The following is a 25,335-nucleotide window of genomic DNA, read 5'->3' on the forward strand; positions in this document are numbered from 1 at the left end:
GTTTAACATTGAAGTTATTTCAAAAGTGGATCAAGAAGCCCACTTAAACACACTGCTTTTTAATTGCAGTAATAAATATGTCAGTGGTCTATATTAGAGTTTAGAAATGGCCACTGTCTCTTCTACATTAGCTCTGTGATGACCTCCTTCAGCAGTTGGTTAATATTCTTCATGTAGGGCGTGTTTCCTACAGTGAGTGCTTGGCCACATCAGAATTGCACTGGGATGCAGTCTCCAACTGTCTTCTCTCAGTAGTTGTGCTCTTTCAGTGGTGCGAGGAAGGGGGAGCTTTTTATAGCACAGGATTTTGAGTTGAACAGGTGGCAGCAGGTGGGGATGCTTCCCTCAGACACTCTCCCCCTCCACCTCAACCCAATCCAATCCAAGCAACCCGCTTTGCACCCCGAGAAACAAGAAAAAACACAGCTTTCATCTGCCTAAAACTGCTGTACACCACCAACTCTGACAACATACCATCTGGACCAATGCTTGGTCACTGAAAAAATCACCACAAACACATAGTCAACAAAAACTTCTAATTGATAATCCTTAATACTGTGAACAAAAATATATATTTTTTTTTTTCATAACACAGAATTTCACTGCACCTCAAGACAAATTGACACACATAATGTAAATTCCTTTAAAGTGGATTTCATTTATGCTAATCTGTATAAATCAGATTAAAGATTTCTCATTGAAGAATTTTCAGTTGTGTTAAGCTATGTATAAACAGGTGTTTAATTTTGTGACTGAAGCCAGAAGAGAAACTGTGCTGCAAGGTAACAGTATAGTATAGTATGGTATGGTATGCGCATCTGCTCTGCTTGAATTAAAATCTCACATGAAGTATTGTATAGTGTAAGTGACATAGAATGTATTCCTCCATTGAAGATGTCAGCTTTTTTTGTTTCTTGTAGTACATGTTCGACAGTATTTTACATTTTATACATCATATTGTTCAACAAAGTTCCTTTATCAAGGTTGACCTAATTCTTTTTTTTTTTTGGTTTGTTTGTTTTTTTAATTGTGCTATGCATTTTTAGGTTCACTCCACTTATTTATTGGTTGTGTTTGCATGTATTGTCATTTAACAAATGCCAATAAAAAGACATAAATGATGTAGCTAGTATCTACAAACTAGAGAATGCAACCTTTAGCAACAAATAACAATATTAACAATGAATACTATTGGTAAATTATATTCAATTCTATAAAATAAACAGAGAAATGTTGATCAAAAATTGAGATATATATATATATATATATATATATATATATATATATATATATATATATATATATATATATATGTAAAGTTGTAATAGAACTACTTGTCCTAGCAATCAAATTTTCCAGTCATATATTTTGATCTTGTTAATTTTTAACCTTTTGTTCCCATTTTGTGCTCCAATTAATAATTAGTTCAGTTTTCCAATAGTTTCCAATAGTATACTTTTTTTTTAGTTGTTAAACATAGTTCCACCAATCAATGGATATAAACAACAAATTATTCATCCCTTAAGCAAGGAACAATGGAATGGAGTTGAATCTATGATAACAGTGACTTGTGATTGAACTACAGGGATGAGACAGCTGTCAAATGCAGATCAAGCTCCCTACAACTAATTCACAGGGGCAGGGCAATCTGAATTACATGCAATTGCTTTTAACATGGCTGTTATGCCCGATTTGCTAATTATTATCTAATTATGTTATAGCTAAATGGATTTATGGAAATGAATAAAACATGTGTTTGAATGTCCGGGTTAGAATGAGTGGGATATAAGTTCAAATTAATATTTTGTGAATAAAATTTAAATGCAGTGAAGCTCACTATTATAACACCAGTGGTGAATTAGCATTGCCAGAAGGAGATCTTCCGATTGAAAGGCATTGAGTGGTTTTCATTATAAGACTGAAAACACAGTGAAATACTCTATTCATAAATACTTAAAATAAGTTAAATAGGATTTATAAATAACTATTTATGGTTTGCGTTGTTCTTGAAAAACATCAGTTTACTTTACGAAGTCTGGCTACCTTTCAGAAATACTAAAAGAAACTTAATAAATGTAATGACATTTCAACTTGAAGTCTTTTTTCAATATTTAAATAGTTTCTCTTTGAAATGATAATTTTTTATTTATTTTTTAAATTGCAGTGTATTGAGTGTTTAATAGCTGTGGATTAACGTATTTAGCATAATGCATTAGTTGTTTAACAGTGATATATTGTGGTGTCTCTGACTGTACATCTGTCCATCTGTGCTGCTTGTCACCCTTAATTACACACAGATACATTCAGGAATGAAATTGTGTCAGAAAAGATATAATTAGGGCTTCTGATTTTCGGTTTTAACTGAAAAAAAAAATGATAAAACACCCCTGATACAAAAAAACGTAAATTGGTGGATAACCAATAAAAAACGGAAGCTACCGGAAAAACAGTGGAAATGGTTAATCAATTCATATTGACTTCACCCCTTTCCCATTAAAAAATAAAACCTGCTACAAAAAAAAAAAATACATTCCTCAGTGCTGCTGGGTAATGTCTGCTTTCCTGCCTTGTATCTATCATTGATCCGTTCTGAATACTTTAAACCTGCACCAAATACTGAGTGACAGCACATTCCTTCATTTCTATTGGAGACTCCGCTTGCTTACTTACTGTAACCCTGGTTCCTGAAAAAGAACATGACCACCAACGACATTATGTATGGGATATGCCTGCCCATTGGGTAGGTAATTGCTGAGTTCTCTATACCAGATCTGCCGATAGGCCCCTTCCTGAGATGATGCACTCGGTCCCGTCCTTCATCATTCTGAGGAAGCCATTTCTCTTTTTTCAATCGAACCTGTGAGGGTGACCGATGCAACCTCGTGGTTGGTGGTCATCTTCTCTTTCAGGGAACCAGGGTTAAGGTGAGTAACCTAACATTCCCTTTCAATTCAAAGACGACCACTAATGACATTATGTAGGGGATAATGTATACCAGAGCCGTTGCAAGGGAAAAGGAACAGCAGCATATGAGGGACGCATGTGAGCTTATACCCTCAAAGACCCTTGTGCCTAATGAAGGCAGGGCAGGATCTGCCACCTTTAGGCGGTAGAACCTGGAGAAAGTATGTGGTTTAGCCCAACTAGCCGCAGTACAAATATCAGACAACAAAGCCCCTCTAAAATGGGCCCAAGATGTAGCCAACCCTCTAGTGGAGTGTGCGGCTACCCTCCCAGGTGGGGACAAGCCAGCACCATCATAAGCAGTCGAGACTGTGTCCACAATCCAATGTGACAGTCGCTGTTTTGAGAGGTGCTGTCCTAGGGTCCATATCCCGTGAAGACAAAGAGCTCTTGTCCTATCCACGTAGCATCTTAATGCCCACACTGGGCAGAGGAAATTCAATCTCTCATCCTCTGTTGAAGCAAACAGAGGTGGATGGAAAGACTACAGTTCCACATACTGATTAATGTGGAAGGCTGTGATCACTTTGTGGAAGAAAGCAGGGTTGGTGCGCAGAGACACCCTGCTGCCATCCTCCCAAATACGCATTCAGGAGCTGTGCACGGACAGCGCCTGCAGCTCACTGAATGCTGAATGGCCGATATGGCTGCAGTAATCAGATCCAACTGCTTCTGGCACAGTAGGAGAGTGACCTGCAATCCCTGTCGAAACAGAGAGAGGCAACACCGGATATCGGCAACTCTCTCATCTGACAGGTATGCATGCATCGTACTGGAGTCCAGCCGGAGCCACAAGTACGTTGTTCACTGCACCGGTGTAAGCCGACTCTTTGCATCATTGATGGTGAGGCCTAGGCCTGCCAAATGCTCTGTCATGACCTCTGTGTGGGCCACTGCTGCCTCTCGTGACTGGGAACAGATCAACCAGTCATCAAGATAGTTTTTTACTCTGATCCCCTGTAGCTGCAGTGGGGCCAAGTGATTCCACACACTTTAAAGACATATGAGGAGCTAGGGAGAGGCCCAATGGCAGCATAGCAAACTCATAAACACTTCCCTGAAAAGCGAAGCAGAGTTACTGGACAAATGGCAATGTGAATGCACATGTGCAGTAAGTCCACAGTGGTGAACCAGTCGCCTGGCCGGACAGAGTAGAGTATGGAACCTCCTCTCTTTTAAGAACCCGTTAAGGAGCCTCAGGTCTAGGATGGGGCAAGACGCCATCTTTTTTGAGCACCAGAAAATAGCTTGAGTAGTACCCCTCTCCGTGGGAGGTGGGGTCTATGAGATGAATGGCTCGCTTGCACAGCAAGGTGGTCACTTCCTTCTGAAGTACCGAGGCCTGGAGAGGGTCTGTACGAAAGTATTCATGATACCTCAAAAGGGAGGAGATCCCAAGCAAAACTAAAGTATGTAACCATTGTGCACGGTGGTGAGCACCCAGGTGCAAGCGCGCCAGTACACAATCAAGCTAGCCAGGCTCTGGCCTAGAGCTTGCCCTTGGAGTCCGGTGATCTGCAGCAGCATGCCGGACAGGAGACGTAGCTCCATGGTCTGCCACAGGTCTGGTATTAAGCATATGGGAGGACTCTCACACTGAACTTATTCTCCCAGACACCTTCCAAGACAAAAGTAATGCTTTCAAATGTGGCCTAATATTTACAGAACCAACATTATTATTATTATTATTATTATTATTATTATTATTATTATTATTATTATTATTATTATTATTATTATTATTATTATTATTATTATTATTATGATTATTATTATAATAATAATAATAATAATAATAATAATAATAATAATAATAATAATAATAATAATAACGGAAGAGACAAAATATGACTAAATAAACTGGAAATACATCACATTTAAAAAACTGTACTTCAGACCTACGGCAGTAATAAAGTGCCAAACAACAAGACATGTGATAAAGATGAAATATAATGTATGGGTTTAGCTATGTAAGTAGTTTAAGTATACCACAATTGCAAATGTGTGGTTGCTATGACAATATGTACCATTGCTATGGAAGAATTAAAGTATACAGAGCATTTCTATGACTATAGACCATTGTTAGGACTACAATCTGTCAACGTGTTTTAACGAAATGACAAGATGGATTTTACCCCTACAAACTCTAAACATCAAAGAATATTATTGTACTAGAAAATAGTTGAAAATCAGATAAAGCACATACTTATTCTAGTACCAAACCAGCAATTGTTTAAAGACACATTTAAAGATCTTAACAAATTAAGTAATGATATAAATGACAAATTATAAAGCCACTGGGCCTTATTAAGACATCTTGTATATGTTATCTGTCCTCATTACTGCATCCCACTATGCGGTATTAATTAGCAATCTGTACATGCTGGGCTCTGCATACAATTTGGGCTCAAAATAAATAATTTATCTGTCTGGCTTGTCCATTGGGGAATGTGGAGGAGACAGGCTAGAAATCATTCAGTAACTGCCTTCCATTAGCAGCTGTCACTGGCTACTTTCAAAATGAAGATTAAGCTGTAAAAATGTACATAGATGTACATAATGCAGTGCATAGAAGTTTCACAGATATTGTTCAGTTTACTGTTATTGTAGTTTCATTTTTTATGAACTTTAAGCTATGTTTTTTTTTTTAAGAAATTATATGCTCTTCATTTGTCAAAAGTAAATTCTGCTCAAGTCGGATTTTCATCTATGCTTTGAATGTTCTATAATATAATTAAAATGTAATAATGATTACGTACATTTAGTTTTTAAATGTTTTATTTTGCCAGACATTTCTCTGTTGCAAGACTAGTAATAGTATACAATACAGTGAGAGAGGAGGGAAGCACAATATAGGCAACTCTGTGGTCTGACAAAACCAGTAGCTCGGCAGTACTGTGATAGAGAGAGGCCCACAATTGAATGACACTACATTTACATGTATTGATTATCCTCTGAATCACCTCCTGGAGCCAAGCTGTCATTTCTTATAGAGTGCCAGTCCAGCACTGTTATATTTTGTTTATTATCCCAATGATGAGATATACAAGTTGTTTTTTGTTGTATTTTTTTTTTTAATCAATTTTGCTTCGCCGCATGGTTGCTGAACAAGCCAAAGAAAAAGTGCTTTTTGACACCCTATATTCACGAGAGATATGTCTGCGTTACTCCGTTTTTTCAAAACGATAGTTTCCAGCTTTGTTGCAAAATAAAGTGATTTTCGTTTCAGAAGCAGTTACACAGCACATGCTTCTTATTAAGACAAAAGAGTCAACTTCACTGTGGAGGTGGCATCCAGTGCTGAGAGTGTTTGTTTATATTGTCTTTTTTGGTTTTATTAACTTGGGGGCCAGGCGCCAGGTTCGTTATAGCCGAAGGTTCGTTATAATGAAGGGCGTCATAGCCAGGGTGTACTGTATGGTAAATGAATTGCGTAATCATGGTAAAAGCTTGGCAAAACTACAACATTACTGTGCAAATTTACCTTAGTAAACCTTTATAAAAGACCGGAGTCCATTGACTCTTCTGATTTACCAGTTTATCAAACATGGGTGATGCTGATATTGTCAGTAAAGCCTGAGGCATCGGAAATGCGGGGAGTGAGGGTCTCATACACACTAAAAGACTTTTTAAAAGGTCATACTGATTTGCAGAGCTCTTTCACATAAACAAAGGTATCTTGCCCAGTGTGCGTACTGCAATTACTATTGCTATTTTGATAGTAAACTGCAGTTTACTATGCTTTGCTGCATATGCATGGGTCAGTGTTTAATGCAAACCCCATAGAAGCCTCTGCTGTCAGTTCAGTTGTGTTCAAGTGGGTTATTTTCCTGTGCAAAGAGACAAAAAGTCCTATCCACCAGTTGGGATTCATTGATCGCAGATTGGTGCAGTTTGCCAGCTGCTGTCAGACTTGCTCCCACCAATCTTTGCTGTTGATTGCTCATCTCAGGATAAGCACATTATCACAATTCTGGAACTCCTGCTTGATACCTCTTGATGACCCATATGTCACAGGAGTGGAGGGCTTGGCGTTAGCAAACGCTACAGACACAGCAGGGCTAATGATGCATTGTAAGCCGGGCTGCTGGACAAAAGGGAAACAAGCTAAAATAAAAATGTGTTAATTGCTGGAGCATTCTATTTAGATGGGACACTCCCTGGAGCAAGTATCAGCTTTTCAAAAGTGATTTTCTTTTTATTAACAAGGTCCATGTTTATATTAGTTTATTACACTTTGCTTTATCATGACTTGTCTGTGCTTCACTGTGCATGTATTTGTTTTACCATGTTTTGCTATATCAACTTTTGTAAGGGTATGAAAAGCCTAAGAGATTAATAAATGAACCTGCTCTGCCTCCTAGCCTGAGCGCTTTCTGTGACTGATTGGGGAAAAGAAATCCTACATTGATCTATTATGATTTCTTCTTCCATGCAGGTAATGAAATCCTCTGAGAGGGGATATAGTGGAGGCAGATGTACGTAAATACACTGTGAATGACACACTCACACATTTATTTCATATATCTGGAGGACCGCTAATCCAATTTATCTGAAAGTTGGTATTAACATTATATAGCATACATCGTTGAGACTACCAGATTCTGGGAATATAAGGGTGTAGAAATAGGCAATAGCAAAAATGTTTTAGGCATTTACTTATGTTTTAATACCAATAGTTTATTTTTGTCCCTGTGTGCAATACACAGTTCCCTTTCAATTCGAAGACCAACAACAATACTTGTGGGATATGCTCGCTGCACTGTTTGTGTGACTGCGAGTGTTCCAGGCTAGACACCCTTGCCGAGTGTCTCAGAGCCTCAGTGCCTTGGTGCTTCGTAGCTCCGCAGTGCTTAGATGCTCCGTGCCTTGGTGCTTTGCCTCGGCAAGTCAATAACAATGCCCAAATTTCACCCTTGCATGTCCTGCAGAGAGATGATCTCTCCACAGGACAAGCATCTGTATACGATGCCTGAACGAGACGTTGTGCACAATCTGTGCAGCACCCTGTCACAGGCCTTGCGCAGGAGGCTCGCAGAGTTCACTGATGCAGCTTCCTCAGCCAGCTCAGCTGAGCCCTCTGCGGCGTAGAGAGCCCCGGTCTCCCCCCACAGGCAGAGGAGTCTGCAGATTCTGGTCAGGTCGCTGGACATTCCTGCACATAAATGCGCAAGAACTCACTCTCCAGCATTTCCTTCCAGTGCTCCAGAGGAGACCTGTCCTTACAAAACATGTCTGTAGTATCGAATGTCAACCGCCAGGGAAGGCTTCAGTCCTGGGGTTGCACTACATAGCCTTTCAGCTACTGAGCTATTGGGCAAAGAGGAATGTTATCTCTCCAGGCTGTTTATCTCCCTGGAGTAGTGAATTGGGCGACGGATCTCCTCTTCAAGGAGGGTCCTCACCCATCAGAATGGCAAATCCCTCAGGTGCTAGAGTGCATTTTTGTTTCAGGAGAGCCCAAGTCGATCTCTTTGCCAAGACAAAGATGACTCGCCGCCCCCTATGGTTCTCCCTTCAACGCTTCAGCGGTCCACTAAGCTCGACACCTTAGCCAACAAGTGGCCCAGGATGCTCTTGTACGTATTTCCACCAATACCATTGCTCCAGGCCTTCCTAGAGAAAGTCCAGAGAGAGAAGGTGACAGTTCTCTTCGTGGCCCCCAGACAGACCTGGAGATTCTGATTTTCAAACTTTTGCCAGCTGCTGCGAGGCCAGTCCTGGGAGATCCCGCTGTGTATGGATCTCCTCAGTCAGACGAGAGGCACCATCTGGCACCCAGAACCAGGCAGACTCCAACTGTGGGTCTGGCCCCTGAACGGGACCATCTCTCCTCCTTAGGGCTCTCAGACTCAGTCGTCAGTATACTACAGAATGCTAGGGCCTCCTCCTCCAAGGTCGTTGTACACCTAAAAGTGGAAATATTTTTTAAATTGGTGTATGACCAGAGGTAATGCAAGATCTGCTAGAGGCAGGTAGGTCCCCTTCTACATTGAAAGTGTACCTAGCAGCTATATCTGCATGCCATGTCCCCATTGACTCAGTTTCCCTGGGTGCTCATTTTCGGGTGGCTGCACACTCTACCAGAGGAGTGGTTACGTCATCATGGCCGTAACTAGCTATGAAGACACCAAGGTCATGCCCTTGGTGGTTTTTTGCATCATCAATGCTAATGTTCATGTGAAAATTCTGGTAAAGTACAATAGACTCCTTCATTTTCTCTGTTGGTTTGCCATATAACATAGAATGGAGGTTCAGTAGTAAATATCAAGCAGTCATATAAATACTGCCAGCTATAGCTTGAAACGTAAGTGTGACCTCGGTAGAATGTCATCTCTGGTTATGACGCTGCACATCATGGGCCCTCTTTAGAGGAGCTTCATTGACTGATATTTGCACTGCGGCTAGTTGGGCTACTCCGCATACATTCATCAGGTTCTACTGACTTCATTAGGCACATGGGTCCTTCAGGTTGCATGCTCACTCTACAAACATTGGTTTGGCAGTGGTGAGACGTCCCTCATCTGCTGTCTCTGCTCACGCTCCCTAGCGGAAGCTTTGATATACTTTCTAAAAGTATTGTTGTTGGTCGTCTTCGAATTGAAAGGTAATGATAGGTTGCGGATGTAACCCAGGTTCCCTGAAAGAGAAGATGACAAACAAACCTTGCAAGGTCACATCACTCACATTCACGGCTTTGATGCAAAAGAGAATGCGATCTCTGCGGAGTGACTACTTTTTTTACCACCTTAATGGAATATTAAAAATGTGGGTTTAACCCTGTGTTGCATACATTCAACAAAACTATGAATATATTATGTTTTAAATAAGAGAAACACACAGGATGATCATCATGTAAAATAATCAAGCACATCTTATTAGCAACACTTTAAAACCTAAAAACCCTTAAAGGATTGTTTAGGGCTATCCTGGGTGAAATAACCAAAACATTGTATAAAAAGCAGAATTTTTGGAAAAGAAAGCATGTTTAATCATATATATATATATATATATATATATATATATATATATATATATATATATATATATATATATATACATACTGTATGTGTGTATGGTGTTAAGGTCAGGCAGAGAAGCCAGAACCATCTGCAAACTCCCATGTGCTGACATGCCTGCAGAAGTGCAGACTTTGCAAAGCAGGTGTTTCGTTTGATAATTACGCTTTCTGCTAAAATTGTTAATGTACATGTTGGAAAGCTTGTAACATTTGCTTGCTGCCCATACTAATGCAAGTAACTGAAACATATTGTAATATCACCACAAAAATGTAATTAACCTAGATGAAAAATATAATAATCTCCCCCAAACACAACACCAAACAAAACAAAATATAATAGGACAAAAGGAACACAGCATGAGTTTTATGTCCTTAAACCAATAATGATATATTATAAATAGTTTAAAGTTTATTACATTTTATGTCTAATTAAATGACATACCAACTGAGTCAAAATACACATGCTAACTAATGTTTACTAGCACCTAAAGTTACTTGAATTATAATAATACATTTAGCATTATTTTTTGCACACATGTGCTTGTGTTAGCAGATTCTCTGGTGTAATATGTAAATTACACATAAACGTTTAACCTCTGAAAGAGTTGTAGACAGGCCATTCTATATTTAATCATTCAGTATCAGGGCCAAAGCCAACCATGAAAAATGACAGAGGTGCTTGCCATTCGCATTGGAATATTAAACTGGCTTCGCTAAATTGCAGACTACCAAGGAAATGTATAATTCCTTATTATTAGGCTGATATGTACTTCTTTCCAATCAACACTATTACTTTGCCTCACCTTGTAAAAGAGTCGCTAATAAGCCTTGGTCGTTTTGAAACCATTTAAACATGTTTAACTAACATGGCTATGGTGGTATGAACTGAGACAGTAAAGATTTTGAAGAACACAGAAGCTGTAGATATCTCAGCGGGACTTGGGAATTCATGTACAAACAATGAAGGATGAAATGCATTTTATTTTGTAAAGCAACATGTAAGAGAGCCTAAATAAATCATTATTAGCAGGATTTTATCCGAGCCTCGGGTGCCTCGTAGCTGGTTACAGCCTTGAGCATGCGAAATAGTGTATATAGCAAACAAACAATAGCATAAATGCATTACATTGTTTAATCCCCCAAAGAGCTTCCCTCCTGCCTTGATTGTGTTGACTAGCACTTTTTTATTGCACTTCTCAGCAGCCTGGCCTCTTTTGCATATGGTTGTATGTTTAATTAGCAAAACCTCTTGTCTGCAATTAGCAGAGTGATGATTAATAAAAAAAAAAAAAACTGTTTAGAGCCCCATTAAGCCAGCAAAACTGCACAATCAGGTGTAACTAATTCCTTACTAATAAATCACAACTGATTAACAAAGTATTGCATTTTTAATACTTTACTGCTTGGCCACCTGAATAATGACCTATTATTTCTACCTGGAATAGTTTAAACAGATTAAGAAAAGAGTAACAATGATTAAACAAACAGCTTAAAGCAGAATGTTTAGTAGGAAACTAATGTCAGCTATTAAAGTGGTTTCCATCACAACATGAAGATGGAATTTGATTACCTTTCTTTCTCTGGTTTTAAAAATTGTATTTGGGAATTGGTTTTGAACATCCTGCCACTGCTTCTTGTTTAGTACACATTAACAAACATAACTCACTGAAGGCCATATATATATATATATATATATATATAAATAACATACATATATATATATATATATAATATTATATATATAGATATGATATATCCTATATATGATATGTATTGCTGACTAATCCTTTGAACCACACATTTTCATTGTGTTGCTTGTATTTTGTGATTGCCCCTTTTTGTTTTCCAGTCCTTGGACTCAATGGCTAAATATGAAAAAGCAATACGAAATCACCTTTTAAATAAAAAATGTAAGCCCTGATAAACACCATATAAACCATCCACCACAAAAAGCACAACAAAACACACACTTTTTTTTTATTATTTAAAAAAAAAACTATTTTTTATTCCTTTTTGAAATTTCCTCAGCTTTACGGATCTAATTTAAAAGTTTTGAAAGACAAATATTATTTATCTATGAATATTGCACTTTATACAACAGGGCCCAAATTAATCCTGTGTAGAGAATTATTTAAAAGACAGAGTTGCAGTGATGACAACATTCACATCGCGTCCCTGAAAAAATGTTATAGTACAGTATAATGATCTGTTTGAGTACAGAGGCAACAATGGGTGCCATTTAGTAAACATATACAGCAATACTAATAACTAAAACAAACCAGACCCTTTGAACAAGTTTCAGTGACTTACAGGCTACAAATGGGAGTCTTATTTTTAAACGGCTCCACCAACTGAAGCATTTTACTTCCACTTGTTTTCACTTTGTTTAGCATCAGGACTCCAGCTATCTAATTAGTCTGTCAGTGATCAACCAGCTTCAGACCTTATGCCAAAAAAACTGCCTTCTTGTCCCTCGTTTACTGTGACACATGGGTAATACAGAACATAAAGAAGGGAAGACTACAGTCAATCCAAGGGCAGAGACAGAACCCAACTGACTGAGAAATACCAAACAGAGCTGGGACAAGCTCTGCCCAGTCAACACAGCATACATCTCCCATGGAGCATCTGGCAAACTGAGGAAATTTGTAACCAAAGGGTCACGAGGTGAATTGGATTATATGCCTCCCTGCACAAGAAAATTGGCCTTTAATGTAAGCGAATGACCTACAGTGACAAATTTGATGATTAATTAACAATGTTGAGTTAACAAATAGAGTCAAGCAAATGAAAACTTTTTTTTAATAAAACGGAAAAGACAGTGGGGTTTGCCTCCCTTTTATTTTTTAAATAGTCTTGGACATATTTATAATATACAATCTATTTCCTTTGTTTTATATATATATATATATATTATATATCTTTAGGCTGCCCAGTGGACAAAATAATATACATTTATAATATATATATATATATATATATAATATATATATATATATATATATATATATATATATATAATATATAACGTCTTGCAGAACACATTCACAACCTCCTGCTGCTAGAAATAGAACAAGTGACTAGGAATGCTTCAAAGAGCTAGAACTACCTTTGGGGAATGAAATAAAACTACAGAGCATGTATTTACAATATAAAAAGGAAAAGGATTTATGAGATGGGTTGTTTCACCCTAAATGGAAATCATATAGACTATCTGAAGAAATCAATGTGTCTATTGCCACAATCTTAGATTAACTGTGTGTACTGAATCCTTTGAAGGCCTACTTGTGAAATTTTGGTTGTATGCCTTACTTTGCATACATATTAAAAACAATTCCCATAAAGTGGTTTATCTAGCTCAATTAAATAAAACACATACACAAATACATGACTGAAGTACCAAAATAAATGTTCACTGTCAGTACTAATTTTTTAATTTCTTTTTAATAACCAAGTTAAAATGGTAGTTTTTTTTTTTTTTTTTTTTTTTTTTTTTTTCTACCAACACGCTATGTCACAACAACCACTTTGGGGATGTATCTACTCGGGTCATCTACAGATGGGATTGGGGCATCAATTAGAATACATTTTAGTAAAGGGGCCTCCACTAACCTAAATGTACAGTTTTTACACTACACTTCACAAATATTCCCAACAGCATCACTTTTGTTTTCTATAGACACTTTGGTGAGGAAGTTGTAAACAAGACTGTGTAAAGGACAATGCGTTTTCATGGCTGAGAGTGTATGAATGAACAGAATCACTTGTGTAAATACCATGTCGATTGTATTTAATATGAATTCCAAAAAGGTTTGCCTTGTAATAAAATCTTAGCCTCAACAGATGGGATCGCCACATAGTAGATTCCCATTTAGGGCTAAGCTCCTCACATAATTATGAAATTGCCTACTATGTGAAACCTTTAACAAATCATATCATCTAGAAAAGTGTCTCATCTCATCTTAGAATGCTAACAACAAGATTTTAAACAAATAAATAAATAAATAAATCCTTCTTAACATTTGGTGTATCATTTAAAAATAATAAAATAATTTGAAAATAAAATGTGCTCCTTAGTTTTGAACATTATTCCTGCAACTCTGTGCACAGAGTCTTATTTTCTTAATTCTAAAGATATTTGTATTGATACCTATACAGTATTTGCTTGTCAATACGTTTCTATAGTAATCCATTAAGTCAGTGTGCAGTGGCTTCCTCTTGTGGTAATAGCTAATACAGCAGTTATTTGTAAGTGTGCTGAGTGTATCTTAATATTTGTTTTTAGCTAAAGCCATTAATTAATTTCTTCAGGTAAAAACAACTCTCTAATTTAGCAAGCATTATTAAGCATTCATGCCAGCAAAACTAATTATTCATCCTGGAATGTTAAGTAACTCACGTTTGAGAAAAATGTTTTGTTTCTTTTTTTTTTTTTTTTTTTTTTTTTTTTCAAAAGAGGCGTTTATAGACATGAATATCTCAAATATTCAGTCAGAATATTTCTCCAGTGTTTTCAAAGGCAGCAGCAATTCATAAATGTTACACCAGTAGTGTAAACTGTATCCGAAAAAATGTAAGAAATAATAATATATAACTATAGCATATATACATTTCTTATATAAAAAAAGAACAACTAAAAACATGAATCCCTATTAAAGTGGGATGACATATGCTGCAATGCTATACTGAATTAGCTACTATTTATCTAGGGCCATGCCAAGCAACAACTAATCGAACAACTAATCCAAGCAACAACTAATACGAACAACTAATTGTAATGAGTATGTCCATTTCCATAGTCCTAGTAATACATAAGTCATTTTGCTATTTCTCATTAATTGGAGAATAAATGCAAAATGCATGGAAACAGCTCATGGGTCTGTAACTGATCTGAAGTCAAGCAAGCAGCTACGGTCCTAAATCCTATTACGAGTATTGGTTTCTGAGTACAAGTATGATTAAGAGTACAAGCAATGGGTTCTCTGCACACCCCTATATTTATGAAAGCAAAATCAATCATTTTTGAGAAAGCAAATCACTCTAGGGGGCTGATTTTAATGATCCAAACCTAAGCTGATGTAAACAGTGTCCCCTATATGAACCCTTCTGGTCTGTCCATACAGAGTGTACTGTATACACAATATATTTGGGCTGTGGTTAAAAGAATCAGAGGACAGAAAAAACAAAATATGTATTTATAGCCCAATATATATTTACTAACCTTTAACAAAATTCACGTTTTTAAAAATGTTCTGTACAAAAATGTTTTTTACAAGTTATTCAATGTTTTACTAGTATGGACTGGGGAGTTTTAAATATAAACAGTCTATATATCGATCCTATATATATATATATATATATATATATATCCAATAATATATGATATATATATCAATAAATATATAGATCTATATATATATATATATATATTAATGAAGACTTCCAATTTAAACTACTAATTGGTTTCTTGTTCAGATTATACCATTTGTATTTTAGTATTTTACAGAATTTTAACTCATTTCAAAATAGTGCCCAAGGTGTTAAACACAGATCGCAAATTAGGAATTGTCAAATGTTCCAACAGATTTAAAAGAGAAACATAATTATCATAATTAATTAACATCACCCTGAGCATATTTTGTTCATCCTGGTGCATAAAAGCAAGAATACAAGAAATTAACTGCTATTCTATATGTTTCATATAGCTGAACTCACAAACAAAGCCGTGATTGGATTTGTTTTTCTATATATGTTGGAAAACATGGCATGTATGGACTGAGGGATTATCCTCTTGCAAGGATGCCTGACCTTCCTGTTTTTTGTGATGCTGCAGACCCCAAACATTAGTCCAGATGGTATGGCGCTAGTGCTAGAAATGAAATGGCTTCAACTATTGCTTAAGTCTGATGACTGCTGTTCCTGCTGCTGTGTGTGTGTGTGTGTGTGTGTGTGTGTGTGTGCGTGTGCTTCTTAGAGTGGGTAGCTCAGTGATGAAGCCAAGGGGAAGCCAACCCACCTGTTGCAACCTGTTCATCTTCACATCCTTAGTTATAAATATACCTCCTTCTGCAAGATGAGGGAAAGTAGTCTGTGGATGTCCAGCACCAAGGAAGGACTGAATGTTAGGCCTTGGGTTGAGAGCATATGAAACAAAATTTTATGAACATCAATGTGTGGATCTGCTTTCTTGAACTGGAACAATGACGTGTGGATCTGAATGTAGAACTATAGACCAGCTTGAACTTCAACAATAGAAGGGACTTATTTCGTCACCCTTTCCTTAAAAAATCTTTTTGAAAGTGGGAGTCCACAACACAACAACTACATCAGTGCTTTGAACATTAGAATATTACTATATTCATTTGGAGTTGTTTTTGGTATATGAAGGTACGATTTTTAATATTATTTAATAGATATAAAATAAAAAAAATTAAATAAAAACATTGTCAGTCTTCGGTTGCTTGATTTAAAAAAAAAAAAAAAACACAGAAGTGTCGATATTAGTCAGGTGTACAAAGTATTGTCTAATTGAAATATCAATTTTACTATATTAATGTTGATCATTTAAGAAAAAGTGATATTGTAATGTTTTTTACTAATGATTTATATAGCATTTGTAAATGCTATTCCAACAGTGTACTTGGATAAACTATTATTATTATTATTATTATTATTATTATTATTATTATTATTATTATTATTATTATTATTATTATTATTAGTAGTAGTAGTAGCAGTAGTAGTAGGTGTAATATACAGTATATATTACAGTATTGGAGGTGGTGGTAAAGGTGTGAGCTTTTTGACAGTACAGTGCCTAACAGCATCATGTTTTAAGATTATATATGAGTACAAGACCATACTGGTGCTGCATTTATAAAAAAAAATAAATAAAAAAAAGCTATTTTATGAGATTTAGAAAATCGTTTACCCTTCAGTAAATCCTGGTTTGTGTGAAACTGTTTTATTTAACCCTAAAAATGTTATATTTTAATTGAAAAGAGAAAAAAAAAACTGATACCTTTACAAAACTAGTACAAAATTAATGTAAGTAATATAGTGTAAAGTCTGTTAAACTTTCACTAGTTATTTGTTTCTCATTTTTATTTTGGATATTTCTCTTTAAAAAATTGTTCAAAGAGAAATCTTTAGGATGCATTTTAAATATGGTGCAATGATAACTGTGAGCAATTGTTTAATTCTACATACATATACACACTATATATATATATATATATATATATATATATATATATATATATATATATATATATATATATATATATATATATAATGTTTTAATTATTAAAGTAGCTAAAATGATAGTGGCAACCTAATTAAAAAAACTTTTGACAGTATATTTTCATGTTTGTGTGTTTATCAGTACATTTCCCTTAAGTAAAATAACTGCAGCTAATCAGCAGGTAGAAAAATAAAATCAAGTTTTTAAACCAGATTTACAAGTGGAATTGTTTGAAATACATTATTTACAATTGGTCACCTTATATTAAGTCTCTAACATTTTGCTTTCCCTCCCCACAGAAGCTGCATTAGTTGCTTTTATCGAAGAGTTTGAATATGAAGTCTTACTTATCAAGCTGTGCAGATTCTGGTTCTGGCTCAGAAACAGTTTCCAAATGTGAGCCTGGAACCGAGAAGGTCGAGAGAGTGACCAGGAAGAGAATGGCGGCCAACTCCCGTGAAAGAAAGAGGATGCAGGGTCTGAACACCGCCTTCGACCGGCTGCGCAAGGTGGTGCCTCAGTGGGGGCAGGACAAGAAGCTGTCCAAGTACGAGACCCTGCAGATGGCCCTCAGCTACATCATGGCCCTGAACAACATTCTAACGGACACAGAGCGCTACGGGAGCAGCTCACAGAGGGAATGGCTTAACCAGCAGATTGAGCATTTCCAGCAGGAGAACAACTCATGTCTACAGAATGGATCCTCTGCTGAGCTTAAGGAATACACAGAGAGGTACTTCTCCTACCAACCAGAGAGATTCCAAATAGCCAACTAGATGACTGGAGTAAAATATGTTATATGAACTACTGACTAAAAGAAACTGTAGACTTGCTACATTAAGTGACAGTTAATCAGCGAGATGCAGTAGCTGAATTGTGACTATTCTTGTTGGTTTCTCCTTTAGAATAAACCTGTGGTTTATTCTACAGATCTTATCTTTTAAGATCTGTAGAATAAATCTGTGGTTTATTCTAAGACCTTATCTTTTATCCATAGAGCAGAAGGGCCCAACTGGCTCTTGAGATCCTTTCCATTCTGGGTTTCCATTCCATTCAAGTCCCTTAGAAGTTTCATTAGGATCTGTTTGGAATAAAGACCTGTTTCTCCAGGGCCAGTGTTCTGCACCACTGACATAGAGAGTTTTGTTATCAATTATATCAAGGCATAAGATGCTCAGTTGGGCACCTTTCAGTGCTGATGTAGAATAACAAAGGACTGGAACTTAACAGTGAAGGGCAACAAGATTAATGGACCACCACCACTAGTTATAAAGGGCCTTGTCCATGATGCCTATTGAAATAACTGCTTAATACACTGTATGCACCATCTGCTTCTGAGGAGGACTCCAAGATCGACAATTAAAAACAAAAAGCTTTTTCACAGGGACACAAAATATCCTTTGACATCTTTCAAAATGGTGAGGACTTTATTTTTTTTACAGCAGCATTATAAAGTAGCCAAGGGATTTTCAAACAACACTACATTAAGTCTGAGTATTAATATAATGTTCACCTGTGTATCTTTTCATGCATTTTGTGATTCATATTTCTTTAAGAATATATTTGTAGTTCTATTTAAAAATGTGTTGTGATAAAATGGCAAAAGGATGCCCATTTTCTTTTGGTAGTAGATAACTATATACAACTATATTTTTGTTCTGCATATTGTTATTATAATAGAGAGAGATGAGTTTTGCTAACCCCTCAACCAATGTGTATACAAAATGCTAAAGCTGTCTTTGGACTTGGTTTAATAGACTGCTTACCACTTTTTTTTTTTTTTTTTTTAATAAAATGATTATTGAAAAATGCTTTTGATAATAATGTAAATATTTAACAGAGAAACCATCGGATATTTTGATGTGCATATTTTGTCGTTTGTGAAAATGACCATTCATTTAGTAAATATAATTAGAAATTATACATTTCTAGAAAAAAAAGGAAATATATTTGTGAAAATAAGTTCACATAAAAATATACCTAGTTGCATCGAAAAACAAACAAGCAAACAAAAAACATAGTAAGATATTTAGACAAAAAGGCAATGGATGCTATGATAAAGATATTGACAAAGACATCTTGTATGAATGTGTTTTTCTGAATGTATTACTAATGTAAAAAAAATGGTACTACAATATAGTGTATGAATAAGTGTAATTGATAATCTTGCTATTTGAAATCCAGCTATGGATTAAAAAGTGTATTTATTCACGTTTTCTGTGTATGTTTGACTTTTACCAAAACACTTTCCCCTATTTATCAAAACTGTTTACATCAGGGTGCAATACAGTATGTACCATATTTTTGTGACAGGGAAATAATAAATGGTAAGCCATGCTGGACTACAGCATCAGAGAATACACAGCTGAAGAATTGTCTTTAACATTTTATGCATGTTTTTTTTTTCGAAATGTTACAAAATTAGCAACTTAGTTATATTTCTGAGTACATTTCTGAGTGGATTACCTATGTAGTAGCTTTTGTAACATTTAAGATTTGTATATTACTTTGACTCCTTTTGAATATTGTAATTCTTTATTTGATACTGCATTTGTATATGTTTATATTTAGAATAATGTTGTTTCACAATGCTCGAACATTGTTTATTTAATTATTATCCATGAAATATTTTCAAATGATCTACTTATTGTTTATATGTAATGACACCTTTACAAGAAATAAATGCTTTTTTTGTTGTTGTTTTGTAAATTGCATTTTGCTGTATCCATTTTCTACTCTTGATACAACAGACTATGAGGAGACTCACCATTTTCCACACAAAACGTAAAATAATAAATAAATAAATAAATAAATAAAAAATACCCACCAACTGATGCATCAGTATTCTTTCAAAATATTAGTCTGTAGCTATGTCAATATTTTTGACTCCCTTGTCATAGGCAAAATAAAGTCATTGGGGGCTAAGAAGCTATCATAGAAGTTTGGAAAATATTTGAAGACAGTTTTCTTTTCATCAATCGAACTCAACATTTAATGGATGAATAATATTACATTTTTACAGACACTGAATAAAGAACATAGTGACCTAGCTACTGCTCTTTAAAAATATCTTACACATTATCTTACAAAGACTTTTTTTTAAAAGTCAGAAACTGTCCAGCCCAAAAGGCTGTTCAGTGTTGACAAAAGTGCATGAAGTCCAAGATTAATGCTGATTTAAGTTTTTAAAATTTCTCCTGGACTATACTTTATCCAAATTAATGCAATTAAACCAACAACAAAAAGAAAGACATTGTGACATACATTTATATATGTTATTGTAAACCAGTAAGACAGATGATATTGTTTAAAATAACTAATGAAAGATTTCTTAGATACAGTATTAAGTACCATTTTATTAAAATATTATTCTAAAATGTTCTAGATACAGATTCTCTTGAGTTACATCAAGCAAACAACCATATTAAAATAAACTGTGCTAAAATTGCTCTTATATGTAATTGATTGAAATCGTGACTCTTAATAAAGAACATCAGAAATGTGGATACTTAGAACTCAGCAAACCAGGGTTTGTCATACAGAGTATATTTTTTAATTGCCAGAGTGTTGTTGCATTTACTGCGTCAACCTTAATGATATCTAAATCTGTTCACTCCTTCCCACCTTGAAGATTTACTGAGCCCTCTGAAATAGCAGCTTGAAATTTCCAATAGCATTTAGGTTTTAATCAGCTTCTGTTAAATCTCCTCCTAACCAGTAGTTTATTTTCTGATCCCTACTCTGTCAAAGGCAATGTCTCTAAGTTTCCCACAGAGGGAGCCGTCACACTCCTGTGGCATTACTCTTTTCTGCTTCAGCAAGCAGGCTTTGCTTGTGTTGGTAATTTTAATTATTGCAGAAGCAGTACAGAGTTCCGTACAGTGAAATGTATGGCAAGTCAAATTGTCATTTAGAGATATCTCAAATTCATTTATAGATATCTCTAAATATTTGAAGCTATCTCTAAATCATTTCCAGATATCTCTAAATATTTGAAGATATCTTAAAATATTTAAAGATATCTCTAAATATTTTTAAGATATCTAAAATACATTTAGAAATATCTCAAAATGATTTACATATATCTTTAAATGGAGCTTTAAATTAGACCTCTAAAATGCATTTTAGATATCTTTAAATCGTTTTAAGATATCTCTAAATGTTTTTCAGATATCTTTACTTTTCAGATATAGCTAAATAATTTAGAGATATCTCTAAATAATGTCCTGTTCAGTTAAAGATATCTGTAAATCATTTGAAAATATCTTCAAATAACTTCCTGTTCATTTAGCGATAGCTCTAAATCATTTAGAAATAACTTCCTGTTCATTTAGAGATATCTCTAAATAACTTCCTGTTCATTTAGAGATATCTCTAAATCATTTGAATATATCTTCAAATGAACAGGAAGCCATTTCAAGATACCTCAAAATGACTTCCTGTGAAAAAGCTCTATGTTTTCAATGAACTTTCTGTCCATTTAAAGATATCTTCAAAGGAACAGGAAGGTATTTAGAGATATCACTAAATGAATTAGAGTTATCTCTAAATGAACGTGAAGTTATTTGAAGATATCTTCAAATGATTTACAGATATCTTTAAATGAACAGGAAGTTATTTGAAGATATCTTCAAATTATTTAGAGATATCTTTAAATAATATGTGGATTGTGCTAGCATGGTGCGCCAAGTCATTTAGAGATATCTTAAAATGACGGTTTTAAAGATATCTGTAAATCATTTGAAGATATCTTCAAATAACTTCCTGTTCATGTAGAGATATATCTAAATAATTTAGAGATATCTCCAAATAACTTCCTGTTCATTTAGAGATATCTTTAAATCATTTGAAGATATCTTCAAATGAAAAGGAAGCCATTTCGAGATATCTCAAAATGAAGTCCTGTGAAAATGCTCTATGTTTTCAATGGACTTCCTGTCCATTTAAAGATATCTTCAAATGAACAGGAAGTTATTTAGAGATATCTTTAAATGAATTAGAGATATCTTTAAAACCCTAATTTTAAGATATCTCTAAATAACAGTTTGGCGTGCCATGCTAGCACAATCAATATGGTTTCCATAATATTTAAAGATATATGTAAATCAATTTGAGATATCTTGAAATGTTTTACAGATATCTCAACATTTTTGAAGATATCTTAAAATGCAATTTGAGATATCTCTAAATGATAATTTGGCTTGCCATAGAAATGTGTATTCATGGTCACCTATGGGCTAGTATGCAGTCTTTCCCTTACGCTCAATTAACACAAGAACCCATTTTGTTTTTGTAATGCAGGTAAACCCAGTCCTCAAGGTAATAGGTGTATCTATGCATGCTGGAAGCTCCTTTTTTGACAGACTTCAAACCTAAAGGGCGCTGAACCTAACACCAGGAATCCAATGTTTTGCATTCTGGTAATGATGTTATCTCTATTAATGATGCACTGGAGCTAAAAAGACAAATCACATTGTGTGCATATTCAAACAAACAACATCATGTACATCATTTCAGCAAAACAGAACCTTTATTTAATAAAAAAAATAAATAAATAAAAAAAAAAGATCTATACTTATTAATACGGTAAAGGCCAATAAATATACTCTTTACACCAATCATAAAAGAATTCTGGTTAACATTACTGTAATCCGAGGATTACAAAGAGTTTCTTTTTGTATCCCTTTACTGATATGATAGAGGGAAGGAACTACATTTATTTCTCCTAGGATTATTGATTGAAGTCTTTAAATCTTGAGCGAATTTGACAAAGTTAACCCCAGCTAATACTTCAAGAGCAGAATACAGACCAGAACAAGGGGAACCTGTTGGAAATGAAGAGGAGAATTAGAACAGAGGGCAGGAGACCACAGAGTGGTGAAGGTACTGTGTGGAATGGGTTAGCCTGCCACATTGTTGATGTTGAGTCAGTAGGATGCTTGAAGATCTGACTTGACTAAGTGTTGGGATCTGTGTCAGCTTTGATGGGCTTTGTTACCTAGTTTCTATAAGACAAACCACAAACATGTTTGAGTGAATTAGAATTTAACGTAAACTTTGACTATTTTGACCAGGGGTTATTGTCGAGTCATGATGAGGCAATTGAGATGGCTCCCTTAATACTGTTTTGAAACATTAGTCACACCAAGGATTATCAGCATAATATAAGTATAAAGCACCCTTCATCCATAACTTTAAATTCACAGTTAAAATCATAGGAGGTAGCGCACAAACAATCTAACCAGAGTAATATATCCCCTGTACAATTACAGTATCATTCAACCTGGCATAAGAGGACAATTATAAAATCCTATTATATTACTATTATAATCTTATGGTAAAAGGTTTGCAATAATGTAGAGTAATCTTGTAGAATAGAAATATTGTAGTATTCTTAAAGAAGTCCTAAAGTTTTTCTACAGTGTTTTAGGGTTTATAATATCACTACAGTATCCCTATATCATTTCAGTCTCCAGTTTGGGCCAGTCAAGCTAGGGTTTGATAAACTGTTGAAATACTTTAAGAAACCAAAATGCTATGTCACTGAATTTTAGTGTCGTTAGTATTTCTAAATTCAACACTATTGAATGTTTAATAGTTATTATGGATGATATTAGAAAAACTGTCATCAGCATTTTTTTTCCAATGATACAGAAACCACAAAAATAGACATAAGCCTTGACAATGGTGTGAAAAGTTTCACACCAATTCAGTTAGCCCAGCATTAATAGCGTATAAACTTTCCTTAGCAACAATGACACGTGACATGAAGCTGATTGCTTATTTTTCTGCGCAGTGTCTCGTCTGATTTTCAGTTTTCTGTTTGGAATAAAAAAAATTGCTGGTGCTCACCACCGACCCTGGGAATTAAGGTATTCAAAAGTTTTGGGTTAATTAATCAACTATGATTTATTAATGATGCATTCATTATACCTTATTGTGCAATTTTCCTCAAAACCCTGGGACTATAAATGTTTTTTTTTTTTTTTTTTTTTTTATTATTATTAATCATCAACGTGCTAATTGCAGACACTTACACAATGCTTACTAATTAAACATGCAACCATATGCAAAACAAGAGGGCTGCTGAGAACTGCAAGAAAGAGACTCAACACAAGATCTTCAGAGGACTGTTACACTTCTACACAGTTTTTTACTCATTACTTCACTATATAAATATTAAGGTTCATTGTTCTGTATAATAAAACCCCTTTCGACAACAAATCTTTGATAATAACATTTGAGGTGATAAATAAATATATCTGTAATGAAGTTATCATTTGTTTTATGTAATCATTGATTTGACCACCTCTCCTATAATTTGTAATAAATACGTTATGAACACATTGGAGATGCTAAATAGATTATAATAAACATGCTGTTATATCTTTATAGAACAGGTTATTAACTGAATTAACAACATAGATACTTTAGAAATACAAGGCTGGCATAAAGTTGCTAGTCTGTGGTGTATTTAGTCCACATACGCTACAAAGCAAGCCTGGCACAAAACAAGCCAGAGAGAACATCAAACATGTCTGATCTGATCTGTTCAATATGAGCAGTTTCTATTATACCCCAAGCAACTATATGGAACCCATTATTATTGCTTACTACTGGTCAAATAGTTGAGTTAAAAATTGTTGAATAAGCCAACTAGTGGCTCCATTTGTGAGCGTACTTTTTTCAAAACACTTTGCTGTTTGTGAAATATATTTTAAACTGCTTGGAGCTTAAAAACAAACATTTTTATGAATGTTCTACAATTTCACTTATGTTAATGAACTGAAATAACAGCTGCGAATCCATCTGAAACCGCACGCTTCACAATTACTTCAAAAATCATATGATGTATAATTACTTGGCTACTTCAGCTGGCAGTTTAAATGAGCCAATCAAATGAGGATTCCTATTACCTGGATGATTTAAAAGATTCGTCTTACAGTCAAGGGGGAACGGAATAGGAAGCAGAATGTAAGGGAACGGGAGGCTGCCGTGAAGGCGGTGGTATGGCTGGTCGGCAGTCTGTGCAATGGTGGTGTGTTTAAAAGGATTTTGTTTGTGGTCTGCGAGTAGCGGCAGTAACATTGAAGTATGAGACGTGAGT

At 35.2% G+C, this 25,335-nt stretch overlaps 1 protein-coding gene across 1 annotated transcript; it reads left to right on the top strand.

Moving 5' to 3' along the window:
- Positions 1-17,370: 17,370 nt before the first annotated feature.
- LOC121325910 (protein atonal homolog 7-like) lies at positions 17,371-18,004 on the top strand. Its single transcript, XM_041268987.1, has one exon. The coding sequence runs from the start codon at positions 17,564-17,566 to the stop codon at positions 18,002-18,004; it is 441 nt and encodes a 146-aa protein (XP_041124921.1). The 5' UTR covers positions 17,371-17,563.
- The last annotated feature ends 7,331 nt before the right edge of the window (positions 18,005-25,335 follow it).

The sequence above is a fragment of the Polyodon spathula genome, chromosome 13 (assembly GCF_017654505.1).
Source record: "Polyodon spathula isolate WHYD16114869_AA chromosome 13, ASM1765450v1, whole genome shotgun sequence".
In the NCBI taxonomy this organism is placed as follows: Eukaryota; Metazoa; Chordata; class Actinopteri; order Acipenseriformes; family Polyodontidae; genus Polyodon; species Polyodon spathula.